Source organism: Aythya ferina (genome assembly GCF_964211825.1).
Source record: "Aythya ferina genome assembly, chromosome: 2".
NCBI lineage: Eukaryota > Metazoa > Chordata > Aves > Anseriformes > Anatidae > Aythya > Aythya ferina.
The window spans coordinates 113,553,719-113,573,676 of NC_140297.1; the positions used below are offsets into that span (position 1 = coordinate 113,553,719).

Genomic DNA, 19,958 nt, shown 5'->3' on the forward strand with positions numbered 1-19,958 from the left:
TTGAGAGCAGCCCTGAAGAGAAGGTCTTGGGTGTTCTGGTAGATGAAAGGCTTGATGTGAGCTGGTAGCATGTGCTTTCAGCCCAGAAGGCCAACTGCATCCTGGGCTGCATCAACAGAGAAGTGGCCAGCAGGCTGGGGGAGGTGACTATGCCACTCTGCTCTGCACTCTTGAAGCCCCACTTGGAGTGCTGCATCCAGGTCTGCGGGCCTCCAGCACAAGAAGAATGTGGATCTCTGAGTGGCTCCAGAGGACGGCCCTGAAAACGATCAGAGGGCTGGAGCACCCCTCCTATGAAAAACGCATAAGAGAGCTGGGTATGTTCTACCTGGAGAAAGCTCCAGGGAGACCTCATAATGACATTTCAGTATTTAAAGAGGGCTTATAAAAAAGATGGAACAATTTTTTACTGAGGCAGGTAATGATAGAACAGAAAGTAATGGTTTTAAACTAAAAGAGGGGAGATTAGAGGTTAGGAGAAAATTCTTCACTCAGAGGGTGGTGAAGCACTGGCTGCCCAGAGAAGCTGTGGATGCCCCATCCCTTGAGGTGTTCAAGGCCATGTTAAGTAAAGCATCAATGTAAACAAGTATCGATGTAAACAAGGTCAAAAACAAATCAAGTCTAATGGCACACACATTAAAACCTCTGCTCAGTTGTCTATTTTCTTTGCACCACAGGCTTTCAGCCTTAATAGAACTGCATGCCAAAGAAGGAAGCAATGGCAACCACCTGAAGGATGTCACACCATAACTGTCAATTCTTTCAGTCTATCACACTAAACCCCAATAGATTTTCACTTTGAGAACCATAGCTATGTAAAAAGAAAATAACAATACTACTCATATAGACTCAATACTAGTCATGGTGACATGTTCTACCCCATCTATTAAAACTTACTAGAACTGATGAAAAGTTTTAAAAGGTGAAGTCTTGATAAAATGACCAATATAGGGAGAACTATGTTGAGAAAAAGATATGTTAGACATGCAGCACAAATTGCTGTTTTTAAAAAGTCTAACATCAAAGTTCTTAAATAAGTTCGGGTCTTTTCTGAGTATGACATGAAAAATATCTATTTGAACACTGAAAGCGTAGCTAAACGCATGAAAGAACGAAATTCCAGGATGTATTTTAATACAAGGAATTTCTGCCACACAGAAAAACAAACAAACAAACAACAAACTCCAAAACCAACCAACCTAAAAAAAGACAGCAAACTACTTCCACCTGCTAGGTTCTATGCTACCTGATGTGCACTCATTTCAAATCAATGCTGAAATACTTGCCAGATTATTAGCTCCAAATTTCACAAACAATAAGGACATTATAAATACAGTATCATAAAAGTTTTCATTAATTATATCAGAGTAGTTAAAGTGGTGTTATCATTTTTCTTGTAATCCATGAGTCACATGTAGAAAAAAACAGCTATATGGAAGAAGTAATAACTCAGCCTCTTCTTATGAAGAAAACTATTGGATATCCAAAACGTTCAAATTGAAGAATGAAATTTTATTTATTTATTTATTTATTTATTTTCCCCCCTCCGAAGTGCTGACCACACAGCTTCAATATTTAAAGCCCTCATTCAATCTACAAAGGAAAAAATTAAATGGCTGTGCTATGCGTTTTACAGTACAGGATCTCTGCCACATAATATGAGAAGGTGTTAACGTGTATGTACAGGCTGCTGTTATCACTATCACCAAACAGCACAATATTAATAGAAAACATTTTCTAAAGATACTTTTCTCTAACAGATTCTGAAGTATAATATGTTCAGTGAACTAAACGTGATAATAGTATAGGTCTCTCTTTCGCAGTTAAGGAAGTAAAGATAACATAAAAACTTAATTTACCAACAGATATATTCATCAGAGTCAAGACAGAGTGAGATTTCAGATCATTTGGTTTCATGTCCTGCCTTACAAATACAATATGCTCATTCTTCTTTTAAAAACATTACAAAAAAAAAATATGTTACTGAAACAATTAATAACGGATTTAATTAAAAAAAAATTGGATGATAACACTTTTAAAAGAAAAAATCAGAGTAAGAGCTTTTTCAGTTTCATATAATTGCAATTAAGCAACTGTTTCTACACCATCACCTTCATATAACTCATATCACTCACAGGTACAGTTAGAACCCTGCTAAATATAGGGAAAAGGAGGAAGCCAAAGGTACAATGCAATGCATGTGGATATCTCATTTCAGGCCATTTTGTTAGAAAAGATGCACTACGTCCACACTAGATCGGCTTCTAGATAGTATGCAACTGAGTTGACACATACTCCAAGCTACTACTACTACTACTCCAAGCTACTAAGTGGTAGCTTGGAGAAAGTAGCTCACAGAAGGTCCTCTCACTCTCACACATTTCTTCATTGTTAGTGATATAGTGGCTAGCCTTAAAACCACCAAAAAAGTCCTCATGTTGCAAGAACAGCATTATACTGCTAATTGCCTATCTATTGTTTGCCTAATCTAACATGCCTAATTTGCCTATCTATTTTGCCTAATGTTAGGCAAACAACATTAAGTGGAGGTAAGGTCTACAGATTAATTAGTTTCCAGGCTACAGATCTTTCTAGCCTTATGAATGATCATATTAATTGTGAACCCTTAAAAGAGTAGGTGTGTGGATTCATGCCTTGTGCACTATTGGACCATATTCATCAGACAGAAGCCTAAACTTATATGACTATCTATGCATACTATTTCTAATGTCAGCTTTCAAAGAGTCTTATAAAATGTTAAGGAGATTCAAAAAAGACATCAAAGAAATAATGAATATATCTAGAATAGAAAGAGCACAAATTCATATAAATTAAAGGATGTAACACACTCTCCCTACTTCCAAATTCAACCTGAGACTATACTGTTGGAGAGAAATTGCCAATATGATATTGGGAGATATTTTTAAAGAAAATTATAAGTCCCCCGCCTCCCCAGCCTCTTCCCGTGCCAATATTTCACTACAGACAGCATGTATCTATTTCACCATAGTAGAGCTCTTGGAGTGAAGCAATGTTATGTTGTACTCAGATGGGATTCTTTACAATCCAAGCTGAATAACAAGCTGACACTCAGTCTTTGATAGAGACTCATAGTATCTTTTCATGGTAATGAATAATATCTTCACCTTCTACAAACAGAAAAATAAGCTCAAAATTAAGTGACTCACCTAAAGCTAAGAAAATTCGTAAAAGAACTGAGCAGATACTTCTAGTAACGTATACTAGAAATGAATAAACCTACATATCCAGCCTTATAAGAGTCTTATCTATATATCAATTTGTTATACTCAGGCTTCAGATTATAGTATACTTGAGGAATAACATTATCTGTGCATCACTAAATGCTACATCACCAGATTAACTAATAACTAATAACTGAATAACTAATGGCAGACAACAAAGGACAAGAGTGTCCACAACTGTTAAGCCAACTAAATTTAACATATAACAGGGAAAGATTCTCCCTGCTATGAAAGACAGTCCTAATCTGATAAAAGTTCTTAATTTTGAAATTCAAATGGGAAAATAATCTTATCTGTGTAGTGTAGTAAAAACGGCACGGTGAAATACTAGAGCCAATTGTCACTGGTGTAATATCATAAGCTGTACTGATTATGATGCCGATTTTTTCATTACAGAGCTATGAAGTTCAGACATTTGCTTAAAATGTTTCTGCAAACAGCAAGAAGTGTTGGATCTAGAAAAGAACAAGAATAAACATTAACAGTATTTGAACTGCAGATACATATACAAGTCTGAATTTCCTATGGGAAATTTCAGCTTCACACACTGCAAAAAATTTCATACTAGTTTATAACAAGTATTTTCTAAGACATCAGGACAAAGCAGAACATGAATATAATCTCACATGATACCTGCTACGTCTTAATTAGTTAAATAAAATAATATAAAATAAAATCAGAATGAAACAAAGCTCATGAAAATTGCATAGGCATTTTAAAAGTACCTAGATGTGATAAGGATTGAAAATGAAGTCTCCATTGCTGTTCTGCTCACTGCTGTGAGCAAGTATACCACCCACACTTCCTATTTTCTCTGTTACCTTGAGATTAGAGCTATGGATCCCGTATTCAAGAAAGCCTCTGCAAGACAGGAGTGATAGAACAACTGAAACTACACAGGGCATGCTGCAAACAAAATCCACCTATAACTCCTGCTGGCAGAACAGTTTCTGTACGTGCTCTTTACTCAGTGCTATGCCTAAAACCACACTCAAATGAACAATGTATAAACAGATATATAACTACTATAGCAGTAGAAACTACACTCAGGCTTTAAAACAAATTTAATCCACATACATATATATCACTTGAATTGCTTGAAAGTGAATTTATTGGGGGAAAAAAAAAAAAGATTATCTTTTTTTTTAATATTGTTTTTATAACTCCTCTGCTGCATATTTAAGTTTAAAAAATGCCATATATCTTATTTAAGTATTGCCCAATATTTATTCTTAATTCTTATGAGTTATTTGTAAAAATTAAAAGTAAAAAAATATATATTCACTTGCTTCTTAAACAGTTAAAACACTTACTCATACACAAAGATACATTCAAAACTGGTAAGATAAAATGTTTTCTATTTATTATTACTATTCAGAAAGAATTATCTATGAGGAGTCTGAGAAGCAGATTGTGTGGGATAGAAAGGTATAAAACAAAGTATAACACAATAATACTTTACTTGTCAAAGTATTTATTTATTTTTTTTTTACTTTGCTTTGCAAAGACACCAAGTTAGTTGCAGATGACACCAACTTAGGTGCGTGTGTTGATCTGCTTGAGGGTAGGAAGGCTCTGCAGGAGGATCTGGATAGGCTGGACCAATGGGATGAGGCCAACTGTATGAAGTTCAACAAGGCCAAGTGCCGGGTCCTGCACCTGGGGCGCAATAACCCCAAGCAGAGCTACAGGCTGGGAGAGGAATGGTTGGAAAGCTGCCAGGTGGAGAAGGACCTGGGAGTATTGGTGGATAGTTGGCTGAATGTGAGCCAGCAGTGTGCTCAGGTGGACAAGAAGGCCAACAGCATCCTGGCTTGTATAAGAAGCAGTGTGGCCAGCAGGTCAAGGGAAGTGATTGTCCCCCTGTACTCAGCTCTGGTGAGGCTGCACCTCAAGTACTGTGTTCGGTTTTGGGCCCCTTGCTACACAAAGGACATCGAAGTGCTCAAAAGAGTCCAGAGAAGGGTGACGAAGCTGGTGAGGGGTCTGGAGAACAAGTCTTATGAGGAGCGGCTGAGGGAGCTGGGCTTGTTCAGCCTGGAGAAGAGGAGGCTCTGGGGCGACCTTATTGCTCTCTACAGGTACCTTAAAGGAGGCTGTAACGAGGTGGGGGTTGGTCTGTTCTCCCATGTGCCTGGTGACAGGACAAGGGGGAATGGGCTAAAGTTGCACCAGGGGTGTTTTAGGTTGGATATTAGGAAGAACTTCGTTACCGAAAGGGTTGTTAGACATTGGAACGGGCTGCCCAGGGAAGTGGTGGAGTCACCATCCCTGGAGGTCTTTAAAAGACGTTTAGATATAGAGCTTAGTGATACGGTTTACTGGAGGACTTAGTGTTAGGTCAGAGGTTGGACTTAATGATCTTGAGGTCTCTTCCAACCTAGACAATTCTGTGATTCTTTGACTATGTCAATCTGCCTGCCTTGTTGGGCACATTTGAATAAACTTTCCAGTTTTCAGTTTGCCTTTGTATGTGTAGCTCTGCACTTCTATTTTGTATATTGTTTTCCTCTAAACTTCTATTTTTCTATATTGTTTTCATGTCTTGAAAATCCATTACCCCACTGAAATCCCATTGAGAAATTTATCACATTTTAAACCAAACAAATACAGTAAGCTTATAAAAAAAAAAAAATCTGATCACTGTTGCACAACTAAAGTTTAAAACTACTGCAAATATGATTGTAAGCCTCTGTATGCAGAAGGTGGATTAAGGCTCTAAAGAATGATGCATGATTTGCAACACAAAATCAGTGCACAAATACAGTATGAGAGGTGGAATAGTGCACGGATCTAAGCTTTCAGTCTGCACTAATTTGTTCATCAGAAATTCATCTTTATTAACTTGTGTTCTTTCTATACCCGAATGGCATACGTTTAATCATCTGTCATACATTATAGTAATAAATACTAAATTTTTGAATTGGCAAAGTAAGCTTTACAGGTAATAAATTAGCTATGCAGGATTTAAGGATAATTTATTTGGCAATCTTCTCTGTTCTGGCATTATTTTCTGAAGTATAGTGTTTTTTACTTCTGAAAATATTTAAGTAGAGTCAAAAAGACAAAGATAACAAAAATATATGACACTTTTACCAAAGCTGATATACCAGGGAACTAGCCTACTACAAATCTCTCAAATAAATACACATGGCTTCTCTAGAAGAAATCTAATTTCTTTGTTCTTTTAAATCTGGCTCAACTGAAGAAGGAGAACATCCTCATAAGTAACAGCCAGAGAAAGGAAGCCAAAATAATAGTTTTGTTTTGATTGCTATAGTGTATTTTTTTTAATAAATAAATTCCAACATAGTGCAAATTACAGCTTTTGAAATTACAATGACCTCACACAGCCAGAAAGGTGTAGCACTGACGAAATTTTATAGGTATAAGCCAGAAGAAGAATGTTCATAATATGTACGGCAAATATCCTCATAATAATCAGCTTTAATACAGAAAAACCTATCTGAGGGCAGTAATTATAACAAGCCTACTAAGATCAGTTTTACCATGCTAGAATATAGTCTTTTTTTTTTTTTCCTAGAAATAACGATAAAACAGATGATACCAGTGCACTGCTATAATTTCAATATCTACAAAAGACAAAAAGTAGACTAAAAATCAGAAAAGCTCACCACTTCTTCATGCCTGCATTTTCTCACATTAATTCCATTAATCTGTTATTAAAAAAATAAAGAGAAGACTTACTCTACATTTCATAAGTATAGATTTCATTTCACTTTTCTAGAAAAATATAAATAAAGGAATTTGTCATTTTACTCACCTGCAGAATTGCATCTCCTATAAAGAGCAAACCTGAAAGTTCCGCTGAAAACAAAAAGCATATTTTTCATTTGTTTTGCACAAAACATGCCATATTTCTTGTACTTGTATTCCTACTTCATTTAATGTTTTTCCATATTTTTTACAAAACAAAACGAAACAAAACAAAAAACTTCTAAATAAATTGTTTGGATTCTTTTTTTAATCGCCAAACACCAGCATAGCAGTGTTACAATGAAGGAGTCTACACATCTCAAGTACCAAGACTCTGAAACATCCTCTGTCAGTCTCTAGCATCTTTTGGGCCATTAAGGTGAGGTATGGCATTTTTTTCAGAACAGAGAATGACTGTGGAACTAGGTCCTATTTCCCTGAGAGAGATTATTTCTTATTAGTGCTGAGGAAAAAACAACATAGAGACTCCAGACCTACTTATGAAGGACAACTTTTAATTTGCAAGGTTTTACCAAAGAATCTTTAGATCCTACATCTTTGATTAAGAATGTTAACAGGAAATATGAAATTATTTATCTATAGCATTCCAAAACATCACAGAAGATGCAGTCTAGAAAGTCTGAAACTTGATTTTCTAAATCTAACTAATTGATCTAATTTTAACTTCTTTACATGAGTTGTAAGACTGGCATCAATATTCATATAAATTATGATACTCAATATGTTTGAAGAACTGGCTTTATTAGGCTAGATGTAGCAAAGAATGCTTCAATTATAGGAGGGTAACAACTATGTTTGTTTTGTTTTGTTTTGTTTTTTTGGTTTTGCTTTTAAAATAAATGCATATAATATTCTGATTTAGACACAGGGCATATATATTGAACATTTTCACATGACCTAAGCACTCTATGTATAATGCTGGTTTTAAGAAATGCATCAGCTGGCATATTTTTGGTTAGAGGTCCAAAAAAAAACAACAACTGGAATGCCACCAGGAAGAGGGCAGAACTAAGCCTCCAAAGCTTTGAGTTACAGGCTCTGGGTTAAACACATTTTCTGTATCCAAGATGCCTAGCACAGACACATGGCATGACACTTGCATAGTCTTCTCATTCTACATAAGAGATGTCCCTCATGACTAGCTCTCTAAAAATCAGCAGTATTTTTAAATAAAACAATAATGGAGTTTATAACTCAACTATGTAGCGAGGTTAGAAATACTTCATGAGTTATTATAGCAAAAAATAATAATAATAATAATAAAAGAAAACAGGCTGCACATTTGTGTGTTCAATTAAACTTCGGTCTATGTTTCTTATTTTTCCTGCAGTGCTTAATAGCTTTTTAATAGCTACTATAAGCAATGTATGCCATGTTATTAGGTATTACACACTTATACTTGTGACTCCATTTTTTTCAGTATAAATATAACTTCTTAAGGTTAACCTAATTACTTTCCCTAGCAACTAATTCCATGCTACTCTGTAGCCTCCTTACATACAACTTCTTGGTTTCAGGGTCAAATTTCAATTCCCAATATTCCAAGATTCCCCTGTACCTTTCTTTACCTGCAGCATGTGGGTAAATATGACATTTTTGCTTATACTCAAGCTTTCTAATTGAGCAGAGGAAGCATTCCAGAATTATTGCATTACAGATGGAGGAAAATGCTTCCAAGTTTAAGTTTCTGATCTTACACATATGAACACAAATATACAAAAGCATAGCAGAGAAAATACATTCTAGAATTACTGACTCACAACCTTTATCTCTCATCACAGAGCACATCATGAGCATTCTTACAACTAGCCATTTTCCTAGTACATACTGTATCATTCTAACAATTTAAAAAGAGCACGGTTAAATAATAAGCACGGTTAAGACCTTAATGCAGTACCAGTTTTGTTATGTATCAGTTGCTGCAGAGGTTTACATAGCACAGCATCTAATGTTGAAATAACATAGGGTATTATCAAGGTTCTGCCGCTACCCACTCCCGTCTGAGTACTACCCTACTTGTCAGTATAAAGAAACACACGTTCTCTTTTTGTATTCACATGCTTTAAAGGCCAAACTTTTGATCTGCTACTGCTTTCCGGAAATAACAATTCAGAAATATAAGACAGAACTAAATATTTCATTACTTAAATTTGTTAAATATTTTCATTCCCTAAATGGCTTCCTATTTTTCCCCTTAAATTTATGCTTTACAAGAACTTTTAAGAAATAATTGTTTGAAGACAGTGTTAAAAAAAAAAAAAACAAAAAAAAAACACAACACTATTCCAAATATAAGTTTTGTATGTTTACATAAAATAGTTCTAAAGAATAGACAGATCATGATATCATGAAGAGAGAAATAGAACATTAATAACATCTATTTAACACTTCCTGAGGAATCTCAGGACTTGAGGCACCTTGCTTTAAGGAGCATATCAAAAATAGTGTAATAATCTGACACTCACCTCTTTGTTCTTTGGAAATCTTAGAAATGACCACTGGGATATTATGTTCTGCTCCACCCTGAAGATATAATAAATGGAAATATCATGAGTTACTGCAAATATTTTTGCTTAAAATTATATTTTACCCTTTCTGTAAGTGCAGTTTTAAGAGAGACCGAGAAAACAATTCTAATCCTGTATTTTCCTCATTTTTCTCCATTTCTTCATTCTAATCAAGAGTTGATTGGGATTAATTCCTTACTGCCTCACCTATAGAAGCTGTCAGTTGCCATTATTACCTCAGGAAGTGAATTGAATGTTGTTCAAAATTCTACAAGACTTGAAGAAGGACATCAGTTTCTGCAGAGTCCAGGTAGTTTAATGTATGAAACTGTGTCCTACAAAGGCAGAATGGCCATAACACCACAATGGAAACCATGCTGTGACCACTCTGTTTTCGTGCTGGTAAGAAACAGGTAAACAAAAACCCAAGAAAGGCAAGTTTGGACTTTCATCTCAAAAGCAGTCTTTATTTGTTTCCATTTCTGTCACACATGCACAAAGAGTGAGAAAAGCTGTGGGATAACTAACAAGGGACAGAAAAGAAAGCATTAAGAAATGGAACAGTAGGTGTTCAATAAATGTGGGAAAATAAAGGAAAGCTGGATGATAATTCAACAGTTCAACAGCAATTCAATGCTGTTGTTTCATTCAATTTATCCTCATGGGACTGGAAGCATTCATGATGCTTAAAGTATTAAAAGGAAACCTTAAATAAAAAGGACACTAAGGACGAAAAAAAAAAATAAAATAAAAGCATATAACAGAGCCACAACTATTTTTCTTCCTCTGAACACAGCATCAACGTGCCAGCCTGCATGTAACCTGTACAAATTCAGATCATTGGAAATGACAGCCTGTCACACTGTCATTTTGCCTAAGAATCCTAGTTAAATGTTTGCTTACTCTTCTCTTTAGCAGACAAGTTTTTCTTTGGAAACTGGCCTTCTTAGGTCCTGGCACCCAGTTTCATTGTGTGGAATGGACTGACCTGTATATTTTGATGGTCTAAGGATTTGTACATATCCCTTTCTTCGTTCAGTAACCAACTGTTTGAAACTGAACAGATGTCTGCACTCAACAGCTATTTCTGTCATGGAACAGAGAAGAAAACCATAGAAAACATGTTTCTGTGGCTCTCTCTGTGTATGGATAGACCAGTAAAGTCTTTCAATTTTAAATCTGAGCAAAGGAAGAACGTCTCATCACTGCCTCTGTATATGCGTCCTAGATGAATGCAAGGAAACAAGCTGAATTTCCCATAGGATTAAGTTCCATCTGGTAGCAACAATCAATTGCAAACACAGAACATATTCATATTTCTTGTATGGACTGAGTGTTCACTCCACAGAAGGCTACCTTCATTTCAGTCAGGTTTCGACAGGTATTCAAACCAAATAATTTGTAGCATTATAACCTGCTAAATATCTTTTGATGGTTTTCATCAGAGGAACAGCAACCATGAAGGTTGGCTTCACTTAAGATTACTAGTTCAAGCTCACTTAAGTTTATAAGGCTTGTCCTTCTTTCTTCAGAGGTTTCCTCAGCCACATGCAGATTTAACTTCTGTAGTTTTCAAATAAACAGAAAAATCATTGTGCCTCCCTAAGCCTCCGATATGCTACACAGATATTGCACTATTCAGGATATTTGAAGTTCAGCTAGTGCATGGTCTAAAACTCAGTAACACTAACTTAGGTCTTTTTTTTTTTTTTTTCTCTCCTTCCTGGTAAACTGGCCGCTCTTCCTCCTTAAACTAAACTTTCTGGTAAAGAAGTATACTAATGTTATTCTGAAACCAGGCAGCACTATATTGTCCTCTCTCACCCACTGTATCTAACTCCACTTACACTGCAGTTTTGAAGAGTCATCCAGCAATGCCATGCTGGGGGAAGAAAAAAAAAAAAAAAAAAAAAAAAAAGAATAAAAGACCTTTTCACTGCAACCCCATCTAGCCAGTATGAACAATTCCTTTTAAATTAGTCACAGGAGATGTTGTCTGCTGTTTGAATACAGCTGACCATATAGCAGCTACCCAGTCATCTTCAACAATTTGCAGCAAGTAAACGTATTCTTGCAACATGTTATTTAATATTACTTCTGAATGACAATGCAGAATCAAATCAATATTTGATTCTCCGTAAAATACAAAGTGCATGAATGTCTGGCTTTACAGGCTCTAAAGATATACTACTTCAGAAATCTCCGGGAACAGTGGTTATTTTTTCATTGCTTAACAAGCCCCCTCCCCCTTTCAACCCTAGACCAGTGGAGGGAAATAATACATGTCAATTAATGTTGCTAAAGGTTTAACGGTTCATTCACTTCCATAACACATTCAACACCAAATTCCATCAGTACACATCTTTGAAGATGAAAAAAGATAGATTTGTAAACATAAAGCTAGATGATTCATCTATTAACACTAACATTAAAGAAAAAAAAACACACCACTATTTCCACATTTCCGCTTGAAATGCAGAGAAAATTTGTTTATATAATAAAAAGGTCATCACAAAATGAATGAAGAGGAGGAGAATCATCTAAGTATCTTCATAGGTGTAAGCAAGACAGTTGCTTTATAGATAATTTGGTGGAGTCAAACTGAGAAGTCAATCTCACCAAAAACAAGACCAAAACAGATACAAGAAAATGACCCTGTGCAGAGTTCTAGTAGGCAGAAGTCTGTCTATAAGTGAAAACCTTAATTTATTTAATGAACTATTACTTTTATTGCCTGTTTCCTCAAGAACACTACATTCTCTCCAATTATCGAGAGACATGATGCTCTTTCAGAAGTCATACACTTTGCAGCTTGTTGTCAAATCTCAGCAACTCAAACTTATCAGAGATGTGATGAGTGAAATATATTATACTATACATCAATTTCTATGTCTAACTCCATGTCTATTCCTTCTCACATATTTTTATTAATGAGAGTTCTAAAGGGAATTCAGAAATGAGAAAATAATTCCTTCTGAATAGTGTGGAATAGATCAGTTCTGCTCCAAATGTAATTAAATTTTTACCATTAACTTCAGTAAAATGAAGTACAGCAAAACACAAAACAGTATTTTTTGTTCTATCAAACTGACAAAGAGTGGATTGTAATCAATTTTTAAAGGGACTTAGCTTTCGATCTTATGTAAAAATCAATTTTGCAAGCAGTTTTTTTAATCAGTTAGCTGAATCTCAGATTTTTACAACTTTAGTTGGAGCATGAAAGTTCAAACACAGAAGAAGAGACAAGTAGAATATGCAAGTCACCAAAAGAAAAATTGAGAGCTTCTTTTCAGAATTAGTAACTTTTTTGTTCTTCTACTCAGCAGGAAAATAAATAAATAAATAAATATATATATATATATATATTATTTTTTTTCCAGAATATTTAAGGTAGGACAAGACACTTCCAAAACTTAATTAATAGGTGACTTGTTCATGTGAGATTTCTGATAGCAAACAGGTGTTTGGCAGAAAAGAAAAAAATAATAATAAAAAAAAGAATAACTAACAATTATCATTAGTCATTAGTCATTAGTCATTCCAAAAACTGAAAAGAAAACCTGAATTTATGTAGCTCTACTACCTACATTAATTTTGATTAAAACAATTATGCAATAAAAAAAGAAAATACCTTTAAGTAACATTATTTAATGCCATGGTTTGTAAATTCTCTTGCAGTTGTTTCTAATACACTCAACATACTTTTTAATATAGATTTTTTAAATTGAAACATGACTTTATTCAATTTATATGGAATTTTAGGTCTTTCATAAATGCATAAAAAAGAGAACTACCCTCCTAAGCTGAATTCACAGTCTGAAAGATCCATTATTTTGGCACTTTTAAATACTGTTGCAACTTCCAAGAAGTTTATTCAGAACAGTCTGAATCAAATAATCTTGCTTTAAAAATGCCACTGATTTAAGAAAGACCATCTGGTCATTCACTTCTTAATTTGTATTTCTCAGTGATATTTTATTTTCTTTAATTTACCTGATATATATATGCAAGGTGATCTTGACTTTTTTTTTCTGTCCCCACAATTTTTATTCTAAAAGATAACCTCTTGTATTGTATAAATAAACAAATCGATTTTAGTCAACTTTAATTGACTTTGTGAGACTTGCTTCCCAATCCTCTAAAATCCTTACTGTAAGCAGCTATTTCTTATTACCAACTAAAAACAATCTCAATCACCCATATACTTTATCTTACATGCATTACTGCATCATTATTCAGTGAACAGTAACCTATAATGACACTGCAAGACTTTTGTACTGTTACTGTAAACTCATGGGAAATTTTGGCCACAAAATAGCAATACATTTTCCTTGCAAAGAGGTCTTTAGTGGGTCAACGAGATAACACCAAGTGCACCAAGATATATTTTAAGAACTAATATTTCTATTTGGCAATATTCTTATCAATGACAACACAAATGCACATTAATCCCTGTTCTGAGTCATTTCTTATAAGGTCAGTACTAGCAGATGTTCACAGGAAAGTCTATACTTCCACATAATATGCATAATTTAAGGCTCTTTGCATTCATGTGAAGTACTCTTGATTTTTTCCATTGCCATTTTGAGGCTGAGGACTGCTGTGTTTAGAAGATAAAATTAACATTGTATCTGTACACTGAGATTCAGAGCTAAGGTAAGGTTTTCAGTATTACAGCAGTATAGATTTACAGAAAACTTATGACAAAAATGATTAACCCTCTGTCCCTCAAAAAGAATCACTTACACTTCCATATGTTCTTAATTCTTACTGAGGATAGGCAAAATATGGTAACATGAAAATTACTACAGCTACTTGATCTGTAAGCAAAATAAGCAATATGAGAAAGCAATAATGCTTTCTGTCCACCTAATGAATTGCACTGAAGTTACACGAAATTCTGTTTAGGAGAACCAATGATGAACTTATTGGCTCTTCCCTATACCTGCTGCTGTAATTTAACATTTATTAACATACACCTAAACTAGAGTGCTATTGAACAAAAGTACAGTCTGTGCAGTTGCAAGCACTTTTCAACTCTCCTATCAAATCGTATTAAAGAACTGCTTGGTTTGAATCTTAATGGGACGATCTTTCCATTACCACAAGGTAATGTAGCTACTGGTTGCCATATTGTGACAGAAGCTAACTTTCCAGAACATATTTGCTCTATTGCTTCTTGTCCTCTGAATTATAATGTGTCCCCACTAAAATTAACTATATACAAAGATACTTTTTGTGTAATGTGGAATAATAGAACAAAAAGAAATCCTACCTTTATACTTAATCCAAATCCTCCTACAGTCTGTCTTCTAATTGTTACTGTTCTTTCCTGGAAAAAAAGAATTAAAAAAAATTAAAAAAAAATAAATAAATTTGATTAGAATTAGAGTGTTGGTTTTTTTTTTGTCTTTTTTTTGTCTTTTTTTTTGTCTTTTTTTTTTTTTCCCCATAACATCCACATTCACACTTCATTAAGTTGTTCTATGCTACCCTCTTACGTTGATTTTTCTTTTTCTAATAAACCTGTGAATTCCTGAATGCAAAAATCCCATGAAACCTATGATGCAGAGGGTAAACGACACAGTCCAGAAGAAAAGCAGATGTTATCTCAGACAACAATGAGTTTGTTCAGTTCATACAATACTGTCTATGTGTGCACTACTGTATGGCAGCCAGTACAGCAGTGCAATAAGAACAGATACGTAGAGTTAAACTGTTAGTGCAGGACACATCATCCAAAACAGATGCATTTCAGAGATCTTACTTAACTGGCAGTAAATTGGCCCCACAGGCAGACTGGACACTAAATGCTTAAGTATATAAACTGCATTTCTGGAATGCAATTTCCAATTTTCCAATTTAGTTTCATCCAAAAGAAATACAGTTTGCATACTCCAACACCAGTCCATGACGTGAGAAAAGCAAGATTAGTGCAGATGATCCAGAAACTCATTTCAAGACACATTCCTGATTGAAATTAAGAGACTAATGTAAACGTGGTCACTGTTGACCTCACAGATATGATTTAAAAATCACAACCAAGTCATAAAGGCTATTACTATGGGCAGAGTTATTTAAAACAGATTTTTTTTTCTTTTATTGCTTATTCTTAAAATTTTTGTGTAAAAAACAGGCTAGTGTCTATCTTAGATATGAACATAAAAAAAAAGACCTTTTTTTCCTAGTCCGTCATGTTCGTCTTGTTGACTTTATTCCCAAGAATCATTTAGTAATCATTTAGTAGTAGTGAGTTTGGATAGCAGTAAAAAAAAAAAAAGTAGAAAGTAGTAGTAGGTATGCACATATACCATATGTCCAGGCACAAATCTGTGGAATAGAAAGATTTTATTTTATTTATTTATTTATTTATTTTGTTCTGGATATGTGGCCTGGATTTTATACAATTTTCAATATGGAGAATTGCATAGCATAAGTCTAAATATGTATTTTATACAATATATGTCCATACATTTCAGCCCAATCAGCATAGATTGCCAGCGCCCTTCAGATTCGCATAAACACAGAAATATACTGTCAGTGTTATTTACTACATTAAGGCTTGGATCATAGTTCATTCCATATGGCTTTTGAGGAATGTAAGAAGCATAAGGATGCATAAGGTATTCTTCTGGTTCATATGAGAAACCTGTCAGCAAGAAGCCTGAAAGCTTTACAGACCTATTTTTCCTTCATATGCAAAAAGGAAAAGAAAAGAGGCAGGGGCACCAACTAAGATTTTTGGAAAATGGAATTGTTACCTTTGAGGAAAAATGCAGTTTCTTCTTTCTTTTTCACATTTGTTACAAATATAAATTGAGTAGCTGCAGAAAGAGCAAGTATAAACTTGTGCAGTGTTTTGGGTTGCAACACGAAACCAGCTGCCTAAAATAAGACTTTATGTTTAATTATTTATGTTAATATTTGTAAATGTTTATTTTTTCTATTTTTTTTGCTTCTAATAGCCAAATTTTTCAAATTTTTAATGTATTGAAATGCATGAACAAATTATACTCTTGCATTGCCAGCAGATATATAGGGACAAGAGAAGTGGTTATTTTAGGAACATGGTTTAGTGGGCGACATTGGTAATTGGGTGATGGTTGGATCAGATGATCTTGGAGGTCTTTTCCAACCCTAATGATTCTGTAATTCTGTGATTTGTAACCTGAACAACTGAATGCACAGCATGGCAATAGAGGAATATATGGCTTATTGTTCCATAAATGTGCATCTACACTGTGCAGAGGATCCAGAAGAGCCTTCCCAGCTCTCCACTCACACAGTCTAGGAACTTTTATGATGGCATTCCCAGAAACTGAGTTCAGTCTACGAAGCTACTTGAGTTCAGGGCATTAATTGCACTCAGAAAACCTTTTGTCTGCCAGGAGGTTTCACCCACAGCTAATACTGCAGACAATATATTATGGATAAACTCATAGGCCACAGCTTAATTTTTGGTCTAAACTGAGCTTACACATAAGATCTTGAATCAATCAGCTGTGGCTCTGTTGATGGCAGTATTTTTTCTGTTAGCTTCCCCTCATTTCCACTTCTATCTTTTGTTGGATATGCAGTTAAGAACAAAAGCTTGCGTAGTATATTCTAATCAATGCGTGCTATCTTTTTTTTAATATATGTTCAAATCAAACAAAATGCTCGTGTTACTTAATAAGACACTGAAAAATAACAACCTGTTTAGGTTAAACTGGCATAATAGCTAGCATTAAGGTAAGCTGGCATAGTACTATTATATTACCTATGCATGGAACAAAGCATATCACACTCCACAAATTACGAATTAAGCACTATGCTCACTGAAGAACATGAATCGTCATAAAAATTTGTAGCTCATTATCTCTGTTAAGTGTAAATAGTGGCACCTGAATATATTCTAAGCTATAGCTATGCCTTCTAAAAAGCCTAAGAGAAAGCTGCCTGCAAATTATTATTATTATTTTTTTTGTTCTCTTGCTTAGCACAACACACACAAAGGTACCCATATAAAAGAGTCAATAAAATATTCTTTCTGGTTTTCACTCAAGCTAAGGCAGATCAAAGCAAACCATGGAAACACTTGAATTTTTTATTTATTTATTTATTTATGTATTTTATTACTGAGAGAGAAAAAAGAGTTTGCCAGGCCAGCTGACAGAAAACTAGAAATATTTTGCACTGGAGCCTAGCATTACGTTTTAAGAGGAAGAAATAGGTATTTCAAAAATGCTTTACCAATACAGAAGATTACTAACTAGACAAAGCCGTGTAAGAGTAAGCAAATGGAACAGACTGAAAAAAAATTACGCAACTGTAACTTTATAGCACAATGCAGTTTTTCAGTGGATTTCACATGGTATTTTTTCTAGGTTCTTTTCTAGCTCCACAGAGAGTGAATATTAAATATTTCAGGTTTGGACTGTTACTGAACTGAATTGAACATACTGCAAATTAAATCCACTCTAGTTATGTGTTACATGTAAGGCTTTGTATTATATTTGTATTGTATGTATCCTAGGTTAATTCAACACACTTCCCAGACCTACAACAAAGAAGTATATTACTTTGGTTTATTTTACATGTAAGGACTTCCGCACTCTACATAACACAATAGCTAACAAATACAAACAATTAACAACCTCCAAAATCAGAATTACATACAAATTATGTATTTCATTACTAAATCATCAGTAATCTGCAACTACAAACCTCACATAAATAATATAGTGAAACAGCTTTTCCAGAATTGTCAGAAGTATCAACACATTTCATACACCCAAAATCTTGGCATTGGATCAGACCCTGACTCTGATCAGCTTCTCTTCTTCTTTTAACCAAAATATTGTAAGAAAAATAATAGGACTCATCTAATCAAAGTTAAGTCATATAAAACTCAGGCAGAGGTCAAAGCTAGTTTTCTCCTGTAATCAATACAGAAAAATCACACACACAGAATCACAGATATATTCAACCTAGATGAGTCTAAGCAAGTGCCCAAGTTAGAGAGTAATCCTCTTCATCATCTATGTCCTCCATTGAGTATAGAGCCAGGATGTCAATTTTGACTTTGGAAAGATCACCCTCCAATTTACAGTTGGCAAAGTAACTTGAGTAAGTATTTTGATAGCAGATAACAATTTTGAAAGGTTTTGTCAGAAAACTCTTTTATCTGAATAAGGTTTTATTTTGCAGTACGTTACTTGTGATAAATCTAAACCAAGCTTCATTTTTCAGTGCCATCCTTAGCCAAGGTGAACTGAAAAAAAAAAAATCTCATCTACAACACACCATCTTTTTATGTGAAATATGATGATTAATATAACAAAGAATTCTGACCAGTAAACTGAAACAATAATAATAAAAGAATGTTCTGATGCCTTTAATTAGAATTTAAAATGAACAATAAGAATAGTAAATTTCTTTTCACTAGTCTAACAGGTTTCTAAGTTCTTACATGCCTTACAGTTATTAATTAATAAAATATAATGACAAGTCTAGAAGGCAACACATTTTTTTTTTAATAGTAAAGAAGCACTCTACATATCTCAATACACCACTTATGTTGTTCTAGCTTAAAGACGGTCCTGCTCCATTGATTCCAATTATGTGCTTAAAACAAAATCCAACTGAAAGTCTACGTCAGATGTAGACTTGTCTATTAATATTTTACTTAATTTAGCCTTCCCTTCTTTATTTACAAGGGTAACATTCTACAATTGAGTTTGCATTGGTTTTCCAGCTTCCCAAAACAATGCCATCTCCAAGTTTTCACAAATAGAACTTGATTCTGATGAAAATCTACTTAGTTTGATATCAAGATTAAATAACATCCTGTTAGCTTGTAATTTCATTATCACATTTGTTAGCTACGTTATACTAAATAGAGTCAGAGATCCTAGGATCTTTAAAAACAGGATTCAGAGGAGTGTTTTAGAAACTGCTTCCTGGAACAGAACAAAAGTAGTTATCATTTTACTGAAAAACTCAAAACTGCTGCCAAGCTGTCAGCACTTTCCATGCTCTAACTCAGAAAATTCCTCATCCACATGTGTTTTCACTGACTAGAAAAGAGAGCTAAGAGTTTTGCCAAAAATCTTTTTCCTATGAGATCTGTGCAGTGGAACAGAAAAGCAGTATTTTTTAGGCTTCCATTAAGGATATATAAACATTTCTCATTAAACAGCAGTATGATATTCTTGAGATCACCAACATCATCTTAAATGAGATTAGAAGTGAAGAATGACCTCGTGAGCATGTACCAACAGTAAATAAACAGGAAAGGAGGTACAGAATCCTATGTAATCATTAGTTATATACAGACAGGAAACAAGAACTCTGCTTTTACAGTGGATGAACAGACACCAAGGTACTGTATATATACATGGAAAAACATGGAAAAAAAGCTGAACCAAGGCAGGGGAGAAAAACAGGAATAGACCTGAAGAGAAAT

General features: G+C 34.4%; 1 protein-coding gene across 6 annotated transcripts in view; it reads right to left on the bottom strand.

Annotated features, from left to right (window-relative positions):
- Positions 1-19,958, bottom strand: part of SNTG1 (syntrophin gamma 1) — a 351,164-nt gene that overhangs the window by 136,012 nt on the left and 195,194 nt on the right. For 4 of the 6 annotated variants that reach the window (XM_084511323.1, XM_084511324.1, XM_084511325.1 and 1 more), the window contains 4 exons: positions 14,787-14,843; positions 9,470-9,527; positions 7,051-7,094; positions 6,902-6,943 (listed from right to left, as the gene is read on the bottom strand). The exons of 1 other annotated variant lie outside the window; for it this stretch is intronic. In XM_084511323.1, coding sequence (XP_084367449.1) covers positions 6,902-6,943; positions 7,051-7,094; positions 9,470-9,527; positions 14,787-14,843 — 201 coding nt within the window. The remainder of the gene's footprint in view (positions 1-6,901; positions 6,944-7,050; positions 7,095-9,469; positions 9,528-14,786; positions 14,844-19,958) is intronic. One more of the 6 variants, XM_084511327.1, reaches the window with a different exon arrangement.